Raw genomic sequence first — 20,091 nt, 5'->3', positions numbered from 1 at the left:
TATTTCTCTGGTCCAATTTTTTTACCAAGCATCACTTTTTTTTCCTTCGAGGGTTCCTTTGCAGTGGGATGTTGATCAGTGATCACTGTTAGTCTTTATCTTATTTAGATTTCTGTATATTTCAGTTCCTATAACACTTACCAATTTGAATTTTGGTCGATGGGGAAAGAGGGGGGTTTGGATTTGTGGGTCGATGGGGAAGGAGGGAAAATAGAAGGGTTGGATTTGGGTTTGTTTGTTGGTGGTGCTGTGAGGTGTGAGGCAGTGTTATCTTCTTTGCAGCCATGGTGGAATTAGTAAAGGGGGGAAAATTTTCTGACTGTTAAAAATTGCGGTAAACTGGTTAATACATTTTAAACCTTTTAACAAAGTAATTTTTTGGTGGTTTTTAACTGTAAAATAACTAGCCACTACTAATTGTAATAAAATAATATTAAATTTAACATTAATATTTGATGGAGGGATTGAAATTATTATGGGAATAAAAGTTCAGAGATTAAGATAAGTCATTTTGTTTAGGGATTAAGAGTAAAAATTTTATGATTTTAGAGACTAAAATCATATACAGTGATTCCTAAGCCTTTATTTACATTGAACAGATTTAGGTACAAACAGTACCAATAACAACTTTTTAGAAGTGCTATTGCTAAGATACAAAATTAAATAAGCGCATACGTTTAAGTCTCTAGCAAAATAGATGGTCATTAGTAAATAATTCCTAAAGTAGAGGCTTTATTTACATTGAACAGAGTTAAGTACAAAGTATAAACACTCAACTCTTAGCCTCTGGCAAATAAACGGCCATATTAATAATTCCTAAAGTAGAAGCCTTTATTTACATTGAAGAGAGTCAAGTACGAACACTACCAATAAACAACTTAGAAATGCTACTGCTAAGATACAAGATCAAACAACACACAGACATTTCAACCGAAAACTACCATACCCAAGAGAAGTTGATCGTGTTTAGATGTTGGGTAAACTTACACCCCAAAGTGTCATGAGATGAGTGTGAAAACGAGACGAATAGGGAAATGAAAGAGAAAGTGAACATTTGTTTATATTTATTTTTAGATGCCCATGAACGCCCTACACTGCGTTTCCCAGTGCTCCTTAACTTGCTTAACCCTCTCTACCCTCTCCATCTGAAGCCTTTGCTCCCAGTACTCCCTGCAGCTGTAAAAATATTTAAAAAGTTTAGGTTAAGGGATCTGCAAAGCATATTCTTTATTTTATTGAAAAGATCTAATTCAGAGTTTATGTGGATTTTTGCATCCATATCTTCCTTGGCCACATGACATGACATGTCATTCTAATTCTAATCTCACCCACTTGCTAATGGAATAATCGGTATTCATACCTTCGGCCTAGCAGAATATTTAATTCTTCCAAATGCACAGCATCTTCGTAAACTCTTCCCTGCAGTCAACAATATAAAAAGTGTAAGTTGCCAACCATTCTAACAGGTTCAAATCCAATAAACAAATGCATTAGCCCGTTCTTAGCTGCCCCACTCTTTCTAGAAGAGAAGAACTAATCAAATATAGTTGGTCAGGCATTGAAATGCCTAAAATAATTGAACAGTTATTCCTCTAAACTTCAATCAATAGTCACGACATTAAAATAAAAAAGTTGAAGAATTGCAGAAGCCAGAAGGGCTACAATGGTAAAATTAAAGAATCTTTAGAAAAATTCACATACAATGCACTGTGGTCATTAAATTGAAGGCCAAATGGAGCTGAGAACAGAACTTGTCACGGGCAGCTGGTATGGTTATTAAATTTTAGCAGTTGTTTGGGGCTTTTTGACATTGTAATTTTGTTTGGTCATTGCATCATAATTAAGTATAAGTGTATAACCTCAGGAATAAGGTCAATGACCATCCATTAGCTCTATTGCCAAGTAAAGGGTTATTTTACAAGTTATCAAAATTTATCATATGTACCGATTAAAAGAAGTTATAGATGTGTAATCAAAAGGAACATCTCCCCTTTTGTGCATACACTCCCGTTGAAAATAGTAAGTTGTGAGAAAGCTTAATGCTTACTACATCCGGTAGCTTACCTCTCGGCATAGAGGACATTTTTCTTTAGGATTTGCTGCCTTAAGTCCATCGACAATGGTAACTGATGCAGTTGAGCAAGCACAGGTGTAGCAGAATATGTGGCCGCATGTCAGAGAAACTGGATCAAACACTGTATCCTGTCTTGGAAGAGCCATATGAAAATTAAGTTAAAAAAAATGTGAAGAACTGCATAACTATATATGAGAGATGCTTTCACATAGAAAAATGTACATTTATATTGAAGAAACCAAGGTGATACTGTCAATGCGATCCAAAACCAAAGTCAAGTGCTTTAGGGCTATTAGCTAGGAAAATATTGGACAATATATGGAGGTTTGGATCCTGAAAACCGTTGGCACACCTAAAATATTTGAAACCATATGATAATAAGATAGTTTGTAAGTAAGCATGCTTTTTGGTGGAAAAATGAAGCTGTGTTCGGTTTAAAATTCCGATGCACAACCTTTAAATTGATTATATCCTGCTTGCATCTGAGCAGCAGTAATCTTCAAATAGACAAACTCGGTATATGTGTTCAATTCAAATGAAAACATACAAAAATGGGTTTAATGCACATAAATAAGAAACTCTTCCAACAAGTGAAACCAATTAACTTACCAAGCATATAGAGCAGGTCAAGTCAATATCAATTTTGACGGAATCAAAGAGCTCACAAGTAAGTGATGGTTTTCCATCCGTAAATGTGAGATAACATCCATCAAACAGTGCGGATGCCTCCCTTGGCTTGGCTTTTGTTTCCCTTAAGTTAATGTGTAAGGCAATAAGCTCACAAAGCCAGGGACTTTGAAGAATTTCCTTGTGCATGGTCTGGACTTTCGACTTGAATAATTGGCCTTGCTTGGAATAATGAATCTGCAGTGACAGTAGTAGTGAGAATATAAATTAAAGAACACATACGGCTTAGCATGGATTATCAAAACTCAAAACTTAAATTAGAATGGGAAAGAAATAGGGAAGAACCTGATATCTAGACACACCTTATCATATTTCTTCAAGATTTTTCGAATTGCGATGGAATTTATGAGTGCATATATGACTAGATCTTTTCCTTCTTCGATTAGAGCAGTATGATTCTTGTGTAATTTTCCTTTCAACATGAGAAAGTACTTTCTGAAGCCAGAAGCAAGATGCAGTTCCAGCAATTGCTGCGCGCGCTGATTAAAGCACCCTACTATATCTGACATTTCATTGAGAAGGGAAGGGAAAAAGGTCCCATCGCACACTGAATAATTAGATTGATCGAGTTAGCATAGAGGTAGTTCGAAATATTGAAAAGTTTAAACTATCTCTAAAGAAATTTGTCTCCTTAATATTACCATCATTCTATGATGCACAGATACAATAAATGAATGTATCTTACACAACACATATCGGATGTGGAGATACAATTATTCTAAAAATATATATAGGATACTGTACACATCTAGATATGTACAAAAATTCATAAAACATAATAAATATATAATTACAATAATGCAAATCCAAATTAAGAACATACTTCTTGAACATTACTAAAATCAAAATACAAATTATAAATCACGGTCATCATAAATCACTTTGTCTAAAAGTTGGAATAGTATCAATCTCATCCCTTTCTTAAAATCATGCATAAAGAAGAATATTTCTATTTTATTCATCAAGGGTAAATTATACATGCTTATGTGTCTGATATGTAATATTGGATTTGCATAATTTCTTGTAAGGGCTTGGATACTTTATAGATACGTATCGGTGAGTATCAATATCGGATACATATCGGTGAAGCAAATTAAAGTACCAGTACTTCACACCTATCATTAGACAAATAATCATGTATAATGTATGCCAAAGCAGGTAACAGGGGAAAGGACATCTTTTTTTTTTTTTTTCATTAATACATTATGGGATGCAACAATAATAATGAATGAAAAGGTAGGGTTAATATAAATGATGATGATGATGATGACCTGGGCAATGATCAGGGCAGGTAGGTTGAGTGGAGGCTCTCCTGCAGCTTTTAATGATCTTTTTGAGGTTCTTGAAGCCAACAGAAGGGAGCTTGTTGTGGCCATGTCCTTGCATGTACTGCTGGTAGGTCTTGCAGAACTTCATGCTTTGGTGGTAGAAACAGAAACATGGATTGCAAGGGATGATAACAATACGATGAATCCTATCTCTCTCTCGATATCTGATAATATATTATACTTAATTTAAAAACAGAGAAAGAAAGAAAGCGTGCATGCGTGCGTGACGAGTGACTCAAAAGAAGGAGGGTGAGGTTGAATGCGAACGAGTGGTTCTTTTGTTTGTTGTTTCCGAAATCCTCTGCAAGGTATTTGCCAACGGTTTAACGCGTAACAGAGGGTTAAAGTAGGGATTACGGATGATCCACATCTCATTATCACCACCCTCCTCAAATGCCAAAGTCAAAATAGAGTTTCATTTTAATAACTACTACTATACTTGTTTTTATTTATTATAAATAAACTTTGGTTATATGCTGTAAAAAAAAAAAACTTTGGGTATATAAAATAAATAGCATTTTGGTCATACATTATATTAATTAAAATATGCCATAAATATTTTTTAACATGTAAATTATATTTTAAATTTATGATAAAATAGTTTATGTTGTGCTATGTATATTTTTTAAATTATTGATAATTTTTTAAAATAAATAAATTTAAGCTAGAACTAAATATGTTGATAGATTAAAAGAAATATTAAAAGTATAAGATAATACATCATATTCACGTCAAGAGCATATTTGAATTTTAAAAAAATAATATTTTGAAACTGGTTTCGAGTTACAAAATGTTAAAACATCCCATTAACATTAAAATTTAAAAACATAAAAAGATATATCAAATGTAAATAGATCTATATTTTATTTTTGTTGATCATAATATTAGTATAATGTTTTTTTTATTAAAAATACTTTATTGATAAATTTTTATTGCAAACATAACATATATTTTTTTTCCAATACGATTTATTTTATACTTAAGTGTGATATATATATATATATATATGAAGATATACCAAAAAATTATTTATAGAAAATAAAATAATTTAAATTTTGAATAATAATCATCTTCAAACCAAACCAAGTAAAGATTGAAGACATAAAAAAAATTGGACCTCCTTAATTTTTTTATTAATTATTACATACAAAACACAATATCACAAAAATATGATAAAAAAGAATCCCCCGCCTATTTTCTCCAATTTGATCAAAATTAAAATTAAAAAAAGTTTGGTTTAATTGAATCTAAAATTTTAATGTTAATCTAACACGTAACAATCTCAAAATGCACCATCTTAGTAATTCATACCAATAAATAAATACCAAAAAATCATTAATTTGAATGAAATTGAATTTGATTTTTTTTAAATAATATATCAGATTTGAGCTTTATACATATGATTTAGTGACAAAATTTCATTAAAAATAATTAGTCAAATTTCTTAACAAAAATTAATCATCAACAAACTTAATATAAACTTCACATCAATTATATAGTGATCCAAAAAATACCAATTAATAGATTTTAAAGAAAAACATAATGCATTAATATCACACAAGTTAATTAAAGATTAGAAGGCCACTTAATATTTTGACAACCTTGATCTAGATAGAACTTTGATTGCACAGTGGTTTGCTTTGACCCAAATCATAATCAAAGATATGAGGCAGAGAACTCTTCTTTATTTGACATCTAGATATAAGCTTGTTTCATAAAATTATCTAATAAAATAATATATTATTTTAGTTTCTGCTAAACAAACCAAATGTTGGCCTGAAAATCACTGAATGTTAAAAAATAATAGATAAATTTTGATGTGATTTGACGAGGCAACAGATGAGGCTCTACCAACAAAAGAGTGGACTGATTCTTCTTACACCCATTTTGATTGTGGCTGGGCATAGCCAATTTGACAACTCTTCCAGCTAATGAGAGGCAGACAGTGAGACTTATCGGACATAACAGAACCATGTAGAACATGACTTACATAGTCATCAAATATTGCATACCATGGATCACATTAAAGTCCACGCACATAGATTTGCTTTCACATCCATCACCTACACCACCAAAACCAAATCAAGCCGTGAAGACGTGAAAGAAAAAACAAATTTATCTTACTCTACAATTATTTTAAACAAATTTAATTCTCTAATCTTATCTTAGGGAACATATTCATTGTGCTTCAAATTGGCTAAGAAAATAAAATTAAAAATAATTAATAAAGTATTAAATTCTGCCCTCTTTCGTATCCTACACTATCCGCAAAGGGCGAGAATCCGCGACGTCGTTTTCAAACACGGCTTCGATAGTGAAGGACTGATTCAATAATTGACGAGTGGTTTGTTTGGTTTGATAGGCATAGACGACAACCAAGTACAGAGAAGTAAAGAGAGTTTTGCTTTTTGAAATGGCAGCGTCGTCGTCGTCGGAGAAGCAAGTGGTGCTGATAGGCATAGACGACAGCGAGCAGAGCACGTACGCGCTGAATTGGGCTTTGGATCACTTCTTCCCGAGCCCAATCTTCAAGCTCGTTCTCATCCACTCAAGGCCCACCGCCACCTCCGCCGTGGGCTTCGCCGGCCCTGGTACGTTCATTCTTTTACGCTCATGCTTTTTCACGCTTTTCTTAGTTAATTGAGAATCGCTTCCTTAGTGTATGCAGGAGCCGCTGAGATCTTGCCTATTGTAGATTCCGATTTGAGAAAGATTGCCGCCAGAGTCCTCGAAACCGCTAAACAACTTTGCTTCAACAAATCCGTAATTCACTTTTCCCTCTTTCCATGCCTTTTCATTGATCTCTTAACTATTCTTCTGCATGTTTAATTATACCAAATTGATTTTAGGTAAATTTTTGTATGTTTAACTCTACCTTAAAGGAATTGATCATGTGTCCATAATTATTTCTGAATCAAAATAATTTTTATAAGACATCTAAGCATGAATTATATATAGACAAAAAATATGTTTTGTTTAGAAAAAGATGTGATTTCTTGAGATTAAAAAATTATCAATATTTATTTTAAAATTTAAATTATAATATCAATTTATTAGGAACTCAAAATAAAATTTAATTATTAATTTATTATCCAAAATTATATATTTACTTTTAAAATTAATTTTGTCGACCCTCTCTCAAAGATAGTACGTATGATGTTTTGTCAGGTGAATGATGTGACAGCGGAAGTGGTGGAAGGTGATCCTAGAAATGTTCTTTGTGATGCTGTGGATAAGTACCGTGCTGCAATATTGGTTGTGGGCAGCCATGGTTATGGGGCTATAAAAAGGTATATCTTCGTTTTGCTCTCAGTTATCATCCATGCTCTTCACTTCACTTTGCAGTGATAATTGATTGGATTTGGACAATAATAAATACCTTTCTGAGACATGTGTGAATGCTGAGACAGATCTCCTCAATTTATTAAAAACTGCATAATTTTGATTTAAATAAATAATAACGGTTGGATTAAAATTAATTGTTAAAGATAATTTTAAAAAAAAAAAACTCACAGTTTTACTTAACATATTTTCTAACTCACATTAAACGTATTACTTGTAGAACCGAAACATTGCCTCTTTTTATAACTCATTTTAATATAAAATTTTGATTTCAATACAGAAATTTTCCTAAAGAATTTTTCATCTTAAACTTTCGAATCCTCCAAAAAAACTCTCCTCTTATAATCTTGCTCATCTTGGTTCTTGCTTGTTTCCTATCTTTGCCAAGTTACAATATTGATGTGATTTTAAATCCTTCCAAATATCTCATCTCAATACAAAAGTTTTCGCTCTTGTGATATAACATGCAATTTTAGTCCTATTATAACAAAAACAATTTCAATGGTAACCATTTTTTCATCCTAAAAAATAGAAATCACATAAAAAAAATACCCATCAAACACTATCCGAATCTTTCATCTTAATTAAAGTTATTATCCACAAAATCTTAACAAGTAATAAGTTCTCAAAGTAATTCATTTTAGAGTAATAATCGACAAGTCCAGATAAAGAAAAATACACTAGGACAATTGATAAATGCATATTTCATTGATGACTAGCATTTGCCAATTGCTTTTTTTCACCTTCTTCAATTTTCTCAAAATTAAAAAACAACAAAAATCAACTTTGTCAATGATAATAAAATGATCAATAGCCATCCTATTCAGAAATAGAAAAAAAATCATCATTTTATTGAATTAGTAATGATTACGAAAAAAAAGAGAAAATCATATCAGAAATTGGGTTTGGCACGCCCTCTCGCCGCTCTTTGGTCACCATCATTGGTGTCTCATGATGGAGCCTTGTCGGTGTCGCTATCTGATCGTTGTCGTCCTCACTTTCTAGTTCTCGTCATCGGTCACTTTCTCTCTCTGTTGCTAGAGTCACCACGAAGTCGAGGTTATTGTGTCTTCTTCAAAAACTTTTTCACCACTTGCTACTAACCTTTGTAGAGTCTCACTTCGGATTGCCGCATGAGCCACCAAAACGTCAAGGTTATCATGTTTTTTTTTTTACCACTCATTGTCAACCTTCTTAAAATTATCTTATTAGGGCAAATTGATTTGGAAAAGGGAAATAAAATTAGGACTGGAAAGTTATTTCTAACTTTAATGAAACAATAAATTTTGTTAAAATTTATCTTAACCATTTATTTTAATCTAACCGTTATTATTTATTTAAATTGAGATTATATAATTTTTTTATAAATTGAGGAGATCCACTCCATGTGAATGGGGTCTACCATGAATTAACAGAGTTGAGTTCTAGCATATTCAAATGAACCAATATAATAATCACAATCACATAATTAAATTGGCAAGAACATGAGCAAAATGTAATGTCATACTCAAAATTCAAGAGTCCTGAAAAATTATTACATAGCTCACGTCATGCAGCAGCTAGATCAGCATTGGTTTTTGTATGCTACTGTATTGTGTATTGACATACATTAATTTTCTACTGATTACAAACTCTCGGTGAGATCATTTTCTTTTTAACCTATGGTAACACCTTTTTGCTTTCTCAAGTTCGTTTGTTTTTTGGTTCTTTTATAATGGAATGGAACATGTGAATTAATTGTTGCCAGAAGCGAGAGCACTTCACTGCAAAATATCTTAATTCAGTTATACTTAGATACCTTTTATTTTATTTCTATTTTCAGGGCGGTTTTAGGTAGTGTCAGTGACTATTGTGCTCATCATGCTCACTGCACTGTGATGATCGTGAAAAAGCCAAAAATCAAACACTGATCTGTAATGGCTGCGTCTATATAGTACAACAATAAACATAACCGGCCCTTTCAGCCAAAGAAAAAAAATAATGTTCACAGAAATTCGTAACTATGCTTGTTGTATGGATATTACATATTGTCCTTATGGTTTGATACGTTGAGGTACAGCTTATTTTTAAAGATGGAAGTATGGAACCATCAAAAAAGTTATTAAATTGATGTGTTTAATTCCATTACTGCTCGTTTGCATTCTAATAATAATAATAATCCAGTGTCTTCTAAAAAAAAGAAAAATATATATTTTTTCCTTATAATTTAGTTTTTTTCATTTTTGTGTTCATAACTTCTTTTTCATCTTAATTCTTACAAAATATGTTTATTTTATTTTTCGTTATTAAAGTATTTTAGAAAATATTGTTCTAATCAGTTGGTGGAGGAGATGATCGATAATGACAGGGTTGATTATGAAAAATGACAAGAACCAATTCAAACATATGTTATATGCATGGAAGAAGTAAGAAATGCAATTAGATATTAATTTTCAACATAAGTGTTGCACTAGTTTTTTTATTTAGTTTTAAAATGAGCTAATATTTTAATTATATGTTTTTTTGCTACTACAAGTAATTAATGTGGGTAACAAATATTTTATTAAGTTAACTTCAAAAAGGTATATGCAGTTTTTCTTTTATCTATTAAGCATATGTGGATGTTAGCTTAATAAAAAAAATGTCATATGATGAAGTGTACTTTTTACAATATTTATAACCAGTGTTTTTTTTTCTTTCTAAACAAACATATTATTATATTATTTTATAAGTACTTATAAGATCATTTATCTAATTTTGTAACATAAAAAGCTTTATACAATTGACATACCCAAACAGGTTAATAGTCTCTAAAGATAAAACTATAGTAATAATAATGGAAGGATTGTATTTGCCACAAGTAACAGAGAAATGTAAATATAATAATGAGAAGAAAAAGAAAAAAAGTATTTATAAAATAAGGTTAATAGTCTTCTTGTAATTATAAAATGAGAAGACAATTTTTTAGCAATTTTGAACTGTCTAAATAAAGAAAATGAAATCATTGAAAGTTGATTACCTATACATTTTTTATTCTTTTCCTTATTTCTTTTTTATTTATCTCAAACAAAACACTAGGAAAATTCACTATATTTTTCATTTATTTTCCTCCTAATAAACACACTCGCAGATTTTGACTGCATTATGCCATTATGCATTGCAACCAAAGTTCCTACAATAGGACGTATTGCGATTTAAAATAATATACGGTAACTAATGACAAGGCCGGACCAGACTCAAACCAAAGGGGAGGCCAACCATATATATACATATATAAATGACCCATGATTTTATATATAAATGTAAAATACCAAAATGTCATATAAGGAATATAAAAAAATAGAAATATCTTTCTTTCACTCGGTGTGATATTTTACATGTTGTTAATGTCATGATCTGTAATTACATTGACTTGTGTCATTGTATTTTTAAATTTTAAGTTAATGGAGGTTCACTATTAGTGTTTAACAAAATAAAAAAAAATCTGATTGAATAATAACTAAAATTTGATAAAAATAAAAATATTTAGACAAGATTCTTAAAAAAAAGGTAAATTACACTGACACTTCTTAAAGATATTGCACAATATTATATGCCTATCCATATATTAATCTCCTTAATTATTTGAAAATATTACATTAGCTCTCTTATACATTACATCAATCTCGTTAATCGTTTAAAAAAATATTAGATCGTGTACTTCTATAAGAGTTTGTTGTACAGTTAAAAAAAAGAAGAAGAAATATGTGCAATATGAAAAAATCTCAAGAAATACTAATGTAATTTACCAAAAAAATAAGATTATTATTAATTTTATAATTTATAAAAAGTTAGAAATAAAAACTGATTATAATAGATTATACAATCTATTATTAAAAGAGGTTCACTGTTGGCACTTAACAAAGTCAAGGATAAAAGTAATTATAAATTAGATAATAATTAAGATTTGATCAAATATAATATTTGAAAATAAGATTTCTTAAAAAAAAAATATTGATTTTAAATTTAGAAAAGTTAGAAATAAAATTTGATCATATAATAATTAAAATTTGATAGAGCATAATATTCAGATAAGATTTATCTCAAAAAAAAAATCAGATAAGATAAATCTTTTTATGATTCGATTAAACATGAAAACCCATAAACAATGCTAATTGATATAGAGATGATAGCACATGCAACTTTTAACCGAACTTAATATTAATTAGTTCCCATTCTAGTCAATTTTGTAAAACAACAAACGATCCAACAAAGTCAGGCCCCCCTCCCACATGACTAATGACATAACAACATTCATATTTTGATATTCACAGTTCATTGATACAATTTCCCAATGGAAATTACATATTATTAGACTTCTTTATGAATGCGACAAGTTAACATAATTAACGTCACTATTTTGTATCGATAAACATTTATTATTCGACAGTAAAAACTAAAATAAAATAAAAAGTAATAATTATCAAAACAAAACCTATTTTACAGGAATAAAAATGTTATTTAAGCCATAATTATGAAAAATAAATAAAATAGTGAAATCTAACTTATATAATATAAAAAAGCCATTGCAGTGGTGTGTATAGAAAAGTATGAGTTGGTCAGAATAGAGAATTGGCAATTGAAATTCAATTCCTGGTTCTGTGTCTTGTTTGTGATGACTCAATCGATGTCGCACAAGCCTCTGGACTCGCGCCACTCCATAGACTCGTGCTTGTTGCAGCTCCGCAGCTGGAAACCCTTCAAGCTCCAACAAGACGGGCCCCACCCTAAACCCTACTACCACAAACGCCCCTGCCTCTCCGATCGCACAACCACCTCGTTTTCCCTCGACATGTCCAAACTCACCCTCGCCGCCGACGACGACACCATTCACAACCCCAACAACAACCGCGCCACCAATTACCGCCTCGTCGCGCGCAAGAGGCGCCGCCGCGGCTCCCGATCCCTGTCCGGCCGCAGCAGCGACCGGAGCGGGACGCGGCGCTGCTGCTCCGTGGGGGCCTCCGCCGCTTACGGCACCTGCTCCGATTTCCCGGTGGCCATGGGCACCGATTCCAGTGGGGAGCTCTTCGGCAACGGGGATCCGAATTGGTCTTCGGACGTGAGCGAGGCGAAGAATTCGAGGAGGGAGAGAGAGAGGGATGGCGAGAAGGAGAATGTGGGTGTTGGGTTTGGGGTGAGTGGCTGCTCTGATGCAAATGGTAACGAATCTGGGTATGGGAGCGAACCGGGTTATCGCGGGGATGCTGAGTTTGGATATGGGGATGAGTTTGATGAGGAAGAGGATGATCCCAGATTGTTGTTCTGGGGTGACCAACTTGGAGGTAAAGCTTTTTCTGCTTTAGCTCCTTTCTACTGGATTTTGTTTTCTTTCTCCTGGATGATGTTTGGTGTGTGTCTGATCACTAACTTGGTTGTTTTGCTTTTGTTTGTGAGCTATGTATATTTCTAGTAAGGGCTGGTGAATTTTTTTGTGTTTCAATTGTTTAAAATGAAAAGGATTGGTTTTGTTTGTCTGGTGGTGTTCTTTTACAAAACTTGTTTGGATTAGTATTATTGCTTCAAGAATAAGTTTTCAGTTCATTCTCAAATCATTTGTTAGTGTTTTAAAATCCTGGATAGCAGCATGTAGCAGTGAGCCCCGAAAACGCTATAGCTGAATAGCAGATAGCGGGATAGTAGATAGCAGGATAGCTGTTATTTTGAAATTTTTTATATAGCTTATTTAATGTATGTATACTGTATACATGTAAGTGCCCCAGAGAACATGTGGTAGGATAACCAGGCTTTGCTGGATAATTTGGACTGAAAATTTATGTATACAAAAATGAAGGTCATGACTCAGGCAGAAGAAAATGATCATATTCTCACTTGGGAATAAATTTTACTCCTTAAAGAGGGGGAATTTAAGTTCCTGTAAAGTTCTCTTTTCATTATTGTTATACCAAACATCTCATTTTTAAGAAAACTTTACTTAAAATTTCTCCCTGGTTTACCGCCAAACCATACTTAGCCTCAATGATAATATATTTGATGTTGGGAAGATGATGCTTGGATTCCATTATGCTATGTATCTTGTTGGAGTTTGGTAAAGCTTCTGATTGGGGAATAAAAGGATGATCTTATCTGCATACCAACTTATTAAAGAACCCTTTTCTATTTGCAAGTTACAACTTGTTGGGAAAACAACAGTGGCAATCTATTGCCTCAAATCCTCCTCCCCTTTTCAACTATTTAATGTTTGATTTCTAGATGCTTGGCAAGATGTTTGGAGAGTGTGCCAAGATAACTCTTTTGCAAAATCTAGGTTTGAGGGTTGGGGCTTGAGGTCTCAATGAGCACAAGTTGATGGATGTAACAGTACAATTGTGTTGGTAGTGTTGTAACTGATGATTTGCCTGAGTTTAGAATAGGCCATAGAGTTGTTAAAGTGCACAATATTGAGAGACTTTTTCTTTTTTTCTTTCTAGAAGTGTTAATATGAAGTTGCATTATATATTTGTGGGAAAAACTATTGACTTTCAGAAAACAGAAGAAGGTTGTTTAGAAATGGCATTGCTGTTTTGACAGTAACTTTTTAGGTAAGGGAATGGAATATTTTGAAGATGTTGATTAATCACTAGAAAATGCAAAGAAATTGTGTTTTTGCTTTTGCCATTTCAACTGATGCCTGGTGAAAATTTGCTCACATTTGCTAGCTACCTTAAAAATTTTGTGTTGCTGTTCTATAGCATGCCGTGAAAGTTTAAATGGAATCTTCATTTTATATGCTTTTTTCTAATTAGAATTTGAAGCTAAGTGCTTCCCTGATTAGCTTTACTGATCCTCTGTTGCACGAGATTACTCACAAACCAATGAGTTATGCAAGAGTGGATAGGTTGAAATGTTCTAGTTTATTGTGTTTTTATTTGATTATGATTTTTTGGATTTCATACAACTTCAAAGCATTATCTACGAATGCATTTGTTGCATATAAAACTAGCAGCACTATAATTGGCTGTTTCAGAGACTGACTTGACCTTCATTGCACCAGCTGTAGATTCTAAAAGGGAGATGGTTGGAGAGAACACCTTGCTAGATCAAAAATCTCATCATAGATGCCGTCGCAGGAAGCATGATTGTAGAATGGTTGATGCATTAAGGTGACTATCACAGAAATCTGTGGAATGTGAACTCAACAGACTGAACAGAGTCCAATCTTTCCAGGGTTTTTGTGCATGAATCCCTGACCAAGTGGTTTTGGTGCTTACCCACGGCCTGACCCATTTGCCAAAGCAATATCCGAAGTATTTTAGCGAGTATGAAAATATGATGTGGGATCAATCCGCTTCTGTAGACATTGATCCAAGTATGAAGTGCTGTACTTGCGATAATGATTTCTGATTTCTGCAAGGGAAAATATGTACAAGGACGGACGAATAAGCATTAGGCTTTGGTTATTTGTTTGGGATGGGTACAACTTCTTAATGAGTCATTATAATTTCATAGAATACAGTTGAAAAAATCTCTTAAAACATATTCTAGCATGTTGAGCTTGCGTTCGAAAACTCTATATGTACTAACCTGCCATCAATCTTTTTGAGTTTTGACTGCAATCCGTTATTCTTTGCAAGTTAATTCCTTTTTGATAGTTAATCCTTTTAATTTGAGTTATGCTTAACGTTGGTTTCTCAAGGTTTTTTTTTAAGTAAATTAAGTCTTTCTATATTTTAAATCTAATTTTTTTTTTTTATTTTTACAAAGATGGTGCTGAGGTTTGAACTTTGAACTGAAGATTTCATGCATATTACCTAACCTTCCATCACTGAGTTAAATCCATTATTTTGAGCTATTTTAGATTTATGTATCAATTTTCTTCTATAAATTTTCAAATTATCATTTCCTACTAAAAATCTTTATATATTGAATTATTAATCTAAAATTGTTCTGCAAATCCTGATTTCACATTTTATTAAATCCTTTGAACTTTATCAAGTATTCACTAAATTTCTAGTTCCCAAATTATTTTATATTTCAAATCCATCATAAATCCTCCGATATTTGGATAAAAAAATGTTTTTAGTCTTTTATACTTTCAATCAAATCTAATCAAAGTTCCTATAATTTTGTATCTTGATTCTTAAACTTTAAAAAGCACATGGATTTAGTTCATTTTTCAAAGATTTTATCATATTTTTTCAAGTTAAAAATTAAAAGGATATATTTGACATATTTTTTAAAATTAGAGACTAAATTTATCAATTAAAAAATATAGACACTGTTATCATATTTTAATGAAAATATATAGATTTAAAACATTTTTTTTTTGAAAAAAAAAGGAGATTTTAAGGGTTTCCATATAAGAAAATTGATAAGAGGTGAGAGATACTTTTTGACAATGGTTACAAGCAAGCGAAACTAAAACGACGCGAAGGAGAAAAAGGGAGATCGGAGAGACAGAGAGATCAGTAGTATCAGAGATGGGGAGAGGGCAAGTTCTGAGCGCGTACCGCGCGCTTCTGAAAGCGACACGGAAAACATTTTCCGGCGACACCATGATGCTGAAGGAATCTGCGGTGGAAGTAAGGAAGAAGTTCGAGGAAAACAAGAACGTGAGCTCCGAGGCGGAGATCCAGAAGCTTCTCCTAGAGGCTGAAGAGGCCTCCCATTTCATCACCAACATGCTCGTCCAGGCACAGCTCAATCCCGATTCTGGCACTTACGGTATGCTCACCTCCTGTTTGTTATTTCGCTTCCTCTTTTTTTCGTTTTCCATTCCTCGCTCAGCACTACCACATTGTAGTTCACGCACTTTTAATTATATGGAATTATAATTTTACATCTCAATTTTTGCAAACTTGTCGCTGCAGCGGTGAAGCCGTGTAAGGAGCATGCTGGAGCAACGCTTGAACTTCCCTCCGAAGAAATTATTCGGAAGTCAGCATAGGGACAAGAGGCAAGCGGTTAGAACAAAGTCTAGATTTTTATTTTTGCTTAGGATCAATAAGCAGTATTGCCTCTGATTTTATGGGGGTGTTTGATTATTATTTTTTTGCTCCCAATCCTTTGTTTCCTTTCAAATCTATTTAGCGGAGTAGATAGGATATAAATCTGACTGGTAAAAGTTTATGATGCCCTTTTTTTGTTGTATGATCACATAATGTATCCCAAGTTTTTTTGTTTAATTTGCCTTCAGCAGAATTTCAAATTGGTTTGGATAAGATTGCTGTGCCTATTGTTTATATTCACTTCGATTTCTGTCTTTATAAATAACACACTCACACATATCAACGGGGTCATGGAGTGTGGATCCTTGTAGTTTCTTATCACTAAGGGTTTTTTTTCCCCCTCTAGGACCAAACTGTTATGAAAAAATAATGGCTACCTTAATAAGTAGAAAGTACAGGGATTAAAATTTAATGGGTGAAAATATAGGGACTAACACCTTAAAGATACTGATACCCAAATGGACAGTTTGACATATTCCCTCCAATCTCAAATATAAGGATAAAAACACATTTTTCTTGGTCTCAAATATAAGAAAATTTCAATTAACTTTATCTCATTTAATGTTATTATCTCTAAAATAACCTTCATTTAATTGAGATTTTAGTTCCAATGACTCTTTTATTCCTTATATCAAGTTCCAATGAAGAATATATTGGGAAAAAAAATTAATTTTTAATTGAGATTGGTGCAATTAAACATGGTTAACTAACTTTCTTAGTTAGTTAACGAGAATCATTTTTATTTCCTTCTTATATTTGAGACCCCAGGGAGTAAGCAATAGACGCAGATGCATGTTTGGTTGAAAAGAAATGTTAACAACACATTTTCTGACACATTCTTCATTATTGAGTGGAATCCATTTGGGTTCTACTATATGCAGCAAACTCCCCCAGAAAAGGTGCAATAAATTGAGATATAAGGCTAGCATAATGCTTTTAAAGAGCCTACCATTTTCGAAACTAGTCAAACAATTCTCAATTCCACTATAAGAACTCTAATGTTCATTCCTAACTCTGTTTTTGTACTGTTAATATTAAACTAGCCGCATTACTTCTTGTTCCATCTTCTTTCAAGTTCAACTTCTCCCTTGGTCTTCCTTTAAAATGATCAGAATATGTTACTGCTTCTGTTTATTTTTCTTTGATTCCTCGCAAATTCTGGTCAATTGGTATTTGCAAAAGGGAGAAACAGTGTTAGAGATGCTTGTGGAGTAACTACTACTAGCTAGGTATCTAGACCTTTGTACCTGCTCGTTAGCACCATTTTCTAACAGTGCTGGAAGAAGTCCCAGCAAGTGGGCGAGAGCAGGAGTGTCAGTGACAATTGGCGAGGTTAAGAATGTTACAGCATATCTAACGTGTAAGTGGAAAAAGCATAGTAGAACTTTCCGATTATTTTGAGTTTTTTGCTGATGCCCTCGATGAGCTTCACAAATTACCGGGTGTGCTCAAGGCTTAGCAGAAGCACGTTTGGTACCCTGATGGGGGACCTCAATACATGGATAAATGCAACACTGACTAATGAAGATACTTGCCTTGATTGGTTTCAAGGCGAAAAGGAGAGGAAAGTCAAATGGCTGCTGAATCGGGTTCTGGAAGTCTATTATATAGTGCATGTTTGGGGTACCATTTGCATTCTTTCAAAAGTACGTTGAGAGTAAAATATACAAGAGATCCTTTTGTAAAAGGATGTTTGATACCCTCTAACGAAATTTTAATGGTAATCTAAGCATAACAATAACCAGTAACGCTCTAGCTCTTGTAAACAAACTTGCTACTACATGTCTAGGAAGCATACCTGATCCATAGAAGTTCTGAAGATTGTTAAATCTCCAAACTAGGATAAGCTGTGAACAGGAGTAGCTAGGGTAGGAGTACTCCTTTGAGCAAAGAAAAGGTGAAGGGATATTTCCCATGGTAGTTTGAGTCCTCTGCTCTTAGCCTTTCTGTGAGTGTTTTGTCTCTGAGGGCTTACAGGTAAACTTTGATTTGTTTCTTTCTGCAGTATCCTATCCCCCCACCCCATCCAAAAAGAAAAAAGAAATAGAGTCCAGGAAATGTGACCATGAGAAGAAATAAAATTAGCCTAGCTAGGCGAGATATCTGAAAAAATAGTTTGGATCAAGTAGTAGTATGATGGTTTTGTAATCATAACAAGCAATCCTAAAAGTTGTCTTGTTACTTCGCATACATTGAAACATTTCAAGCTACTAATTTATAACTTTGTGAAGGCTTTGTGTGACTTTTGGTGCTATTTTATATTTTCTATTTTATCTATTAGAGATGTAATACAAAATTATTCACGTGTTTTCAACTAACAAAATAAGCTTTTGAGGTAGTTGGTTTTTAACATGGTACTATAGCTTGTATGGCCAACCGATATAAAATTTAATCCCTTGGATACTTTGCCACCAATAATATGGTGACCCAAAACAATATAGAGACTTGGTGAATAATTAAACTAGCAATTTAATCCCAAAACTATTTAATTTTTTTAATTAGGTTAATGAAATCTTACGAAAATGTATCCAAGGACTCGTTTAAAAATGGTTTAAAAATTTAAAGACCTAATCACAAACTTTCAAAGTACAATGATTTATTTAAATTTTTTCAAATAATTTAAGAACCTACGTGGATACATATTAATCTAACCTTAATTCTCCCAAAAAAAATTTCGGGGAAAGGAGTGGAGCCTACTTTTAAGCTGTTGATCTGTCTCTCTACTATTGCATGAGAAAACATGCTAGATATGCAATAACATCTTCATAAGGATTTAATTTGATCTATTGTGAGTATAGTTCTTTCTTATATTCATCATGTCATCATAATTGTCAAATAAATAAAAGAGTTCAACAATCACATTTGTTATAAAAAAAGTTTATCTTTTTTTTATTATAATGCGCTAACATATTAGTTAACATTTTCTTAGAATAATTTTAAGACTTAAATGTATTAGTTTCTTGTTTAATTAATTATTATTTAATTTTATGTGCCACAAACCGCTCTAAATAATCAAAAGAATTCCCGTATAATGCCACGGTGGCTAAATTTAAGCTAAATTGTCAAAAAAAATTAATCCTTATAAATTTATATATATAAAAAATAAACTGAGAAAGGCCTTGTTGCTTGTGCAATCTATTGATAATCCCTTGGCAAACTTGAATAGTGCATCGTGGGATGTAATCCAACAATTCTAGTAACTCCAAATGGACTGGCAGATCGGTAGTCCTTGGCACTCGATCTGAGCACACTTCGTTCTTTTTTTCTTTTTCCCGAAGTTGTAAAATAGCATGTCATTCTCAATAGTATTACCAAGCAGACGCCAACGACTAGTAGTTGTCTAGTTCTATTTGACATGAGAAATTATTAGGTAAGTATTAGTAAAAAAAATATTGACATGAGAAATTATTAGATAATTTGAACATATTTGTTAAACATTTCTATAAACATTTATTGGGAAAAAAAAGATAAGTTTTCACAAGTTAAAATTTGCTTATTTATAAGCTACAAATCATTGTTTAAGAAAGTTAAATTACTCATTTGATCTTTATAGTTTCATGGTTACTTTTTTAATCCTTATTTTAAAAGTAATCTTTTTAGTCTTTATAGTTTATATTTTAATTCTTTTTTACTTCCCTGTAATTTTGAAACTGATCTTTTTAGTTTCTATAGTTTCATGCCTTTTACTTTTTTT

At 32.5% G+C, this 20,091-nt stretch overlaps 4 protein-coding genes and 1 pseudogene across 7 annotated transcripts; 4 read left to right on the top strand and 1 right to left on the bottom strand.

Moving 5' to 3' along the window:
* Positions 1-676: 676 nt before the first annotated feature.
* Positions 677-4,431, bottom strand: LOC114372428 (E3 ubiquitin-protein ligase BAH1-like). Its single transcript, XM_028329972.1, has 6 exons — positions 4,033-4,431; positions 3,064-3,308; positions 2,684-2,938; positions 2,065-2,202; positions 1,361-1,419; positions 677-1,176 (listed from the first exon to the last, which is right to left on the bottom strand). Exons 1-6 carry the CDS (start codon positions 4,175-4,177, stop codon positions 1,071-1,073), a joined length of 948 nt encoding a protein of 315 aa, XP_028185773.1. The 5' UTR covers positions 4,178-4,431; the 3' UTR covers positions 677-1,070.
* A 1,890-nt stretch (positions 4,432-6,321) lies between these two features.
* Positions 6,322-9,558, top strand: LOC114369210 (universal stress protein PHOS32-like). 3 transcript variants are annotated; one of them, XM_028326409.1, is made up of 4 exons: positions 6,322-6,680; positions 6,785-6,852; positions 7,258-7,379; positions 9,254-9,558. In XM_028326409.1, the coding sequence occupies exons 1-4, from the start codon at positions 6,503-6,505 to the stop codon at positions 9,339-9,341; spliced, it is 456 nt and encodes a 151-aa protein (XP_028182210.1). In that variant the 5' UTR covers positions 6,322-6,502; the 3' UTR covers positions 9,342-9,558. The 3 variants fall into 3 exon arrangements, with proteins under 3 accessions (XP_028182210.1, XP_028182208.1, XP_028182209.1); XM_028326407.1 differs by having other exon boundaries at positions 6,328-6,680; positions 6,749-6,852; XM_028326408.1 differs by having other exon boundaries at positions 6,332-6,680; positions 6,758-6,852.
* A 2,439-nt stretch (positions 9,559-11,997) lies between these two features.
* On the top strand, positions 11,998-15,005 carry LOC114369515. 2 transcript variants are annotated; one of them, XM_028326751.1, is made up of 2 exons: positions 11,998-12,734; positions 14,444-15,005. In XM_028326751.1, the coding sequence occupies exons 1-2, from the start codon at positions 12,065-12,067 to the stop codon at positions 14,554-14,556; spliced, it is 783 nt and encodes a 260-aa protein (XP_028182552.1). In that variant the 5' UTR covers positions 11,998-12,064; the 3' UTR covers positions 14,557-15,005. The 2 variants fall into 2 exon arrangements, with proteins under 2 accessions (XP_028182552.1, XP_028182550.1); XM_028326749.1 differs by having other exon boundaries at positions 14,417-15,005.
* Positions 15,006-15,567: 562 nt separating this feature from the next.
* Positions 15,568-16,574, top strand: LOC114370216 (mitochondrial zinc maintenance protein 1, mitochondrial-like). Its single transcript, XM_028327508.1, has 2 exons — positions 15,568-16,113; positions 16,260-16,574. Exons 1-2 carry the CDS (start codon positions 15,870-15,872, stop codon positions 16,334-16,336), a joined length of 321 nt encoding a protein of 106 aa, XP_028183309.1. The 5' UTR covers positions 15,568-15,869; the 3' UTR covers positions 16,337-16,574.
* A 142-nt stretch (positions 16,575-16,716) lies between these two features.
* LOC114370215 lies at positions 16,717-18,578 on the top strand (annotated as a pseudogene).
* The last annotated feature ends 1,513 nt before the right edge of the window (positions 18,579-20,091 follow it).

This window comes from Glycine soja, chromosome 10 (genome assembly GCF_004193775.1).
Source record: "Glycine soja cultivar W05 chromosome 10, ASM419377v2, whole genome shotgun sequence".
Classification (NCBI taxonomy): Eukaryota; Viridiplantae; Streptophyta; class Magnoliopsida; order Fabales; family Fabaceae; genus Glycine; species Glycine soja.
The sequence above is the reverse complement of the archived record's forward strand: the minus strand, read 5'-3'. Positions and strand labels throughout refer to the sequence as shown.

Excerpts from the sequence above, each read along its gene's own strand:
- LOC114369515 (XM_028326749.1), top strand. The coding sequence starts at position 12,065 with ATGACTCAATCGATGTCGCACAAGCCTCTGGACTCGCGCCACTCCATA. Across the intron at positions 12,735-14,416 it reads CTGGGGTGACCAACTTGGAG|AGACTGACTTGACCTTCATT; the intron begins GTAAAGCTTTTT and ends TGGCTGTTTCAG.
- LOC114369210 (XM_028326407.1), top strand. The coding sequence starts at position 6,503 with ATGGCAGCGTCGTCGTCGTCGGAGAAGCAAGTGGTGCTGATAGGCATA. Across the intron at positions 6,681-6,748 it reads CGTGGGCTTCGCCGGCCCTG|TGTATGCAGGAGCCGCTGAG; the intron begins GTACGTTCATTC and ends TCGCTTCCTTAG. Across the intron at positions 7,380-9,253 it reads GGTTATGGGGCTATAAAAAG|GGCGGTTTTAGGTAGTGTCA; the intron begins GTATATCTTCGT and ends TTCTATTTTCAG.
- LOC114370216 (XM_028327508.1), top strand. The coding sequence starts at position 15,870 with ATGGGGAGAGGGCAAGTTCTGAGCGCGTACCGCGCGCTTCTGAAAGCG. Across the intron at positions 16,114-16,259 it reads TCCCGATTCTGGCACTTACG|CGGTGAAGCCGTGTAAGGAG; the intron begins GTATGCTCACCT and ends TTGTCGCTGCAG.
- LOC114372428 (XM_028329972.1), bottom strand. The coding sequence starts at position 4,177 with ATGAAGTTCTGCAAGACCTACCAGCAGTACATGCAAGGACATGGCCAC. Across the intron at positions 3,309-4,032 it reads CTGCCCTGATCATTGCCCAG|TGTGCGATGGGACCTTTTTC; the intron begins GTCATCATCATC and ends CTAATTATTCAG. Across the intron at positions 2,203-2,683 it reads TGACCTGCTCTATATGCTTG|GATACAGTGTTTGATCCAGT; the intron begins GTAAGTTAATTG and ends CTTCCAAGACAG.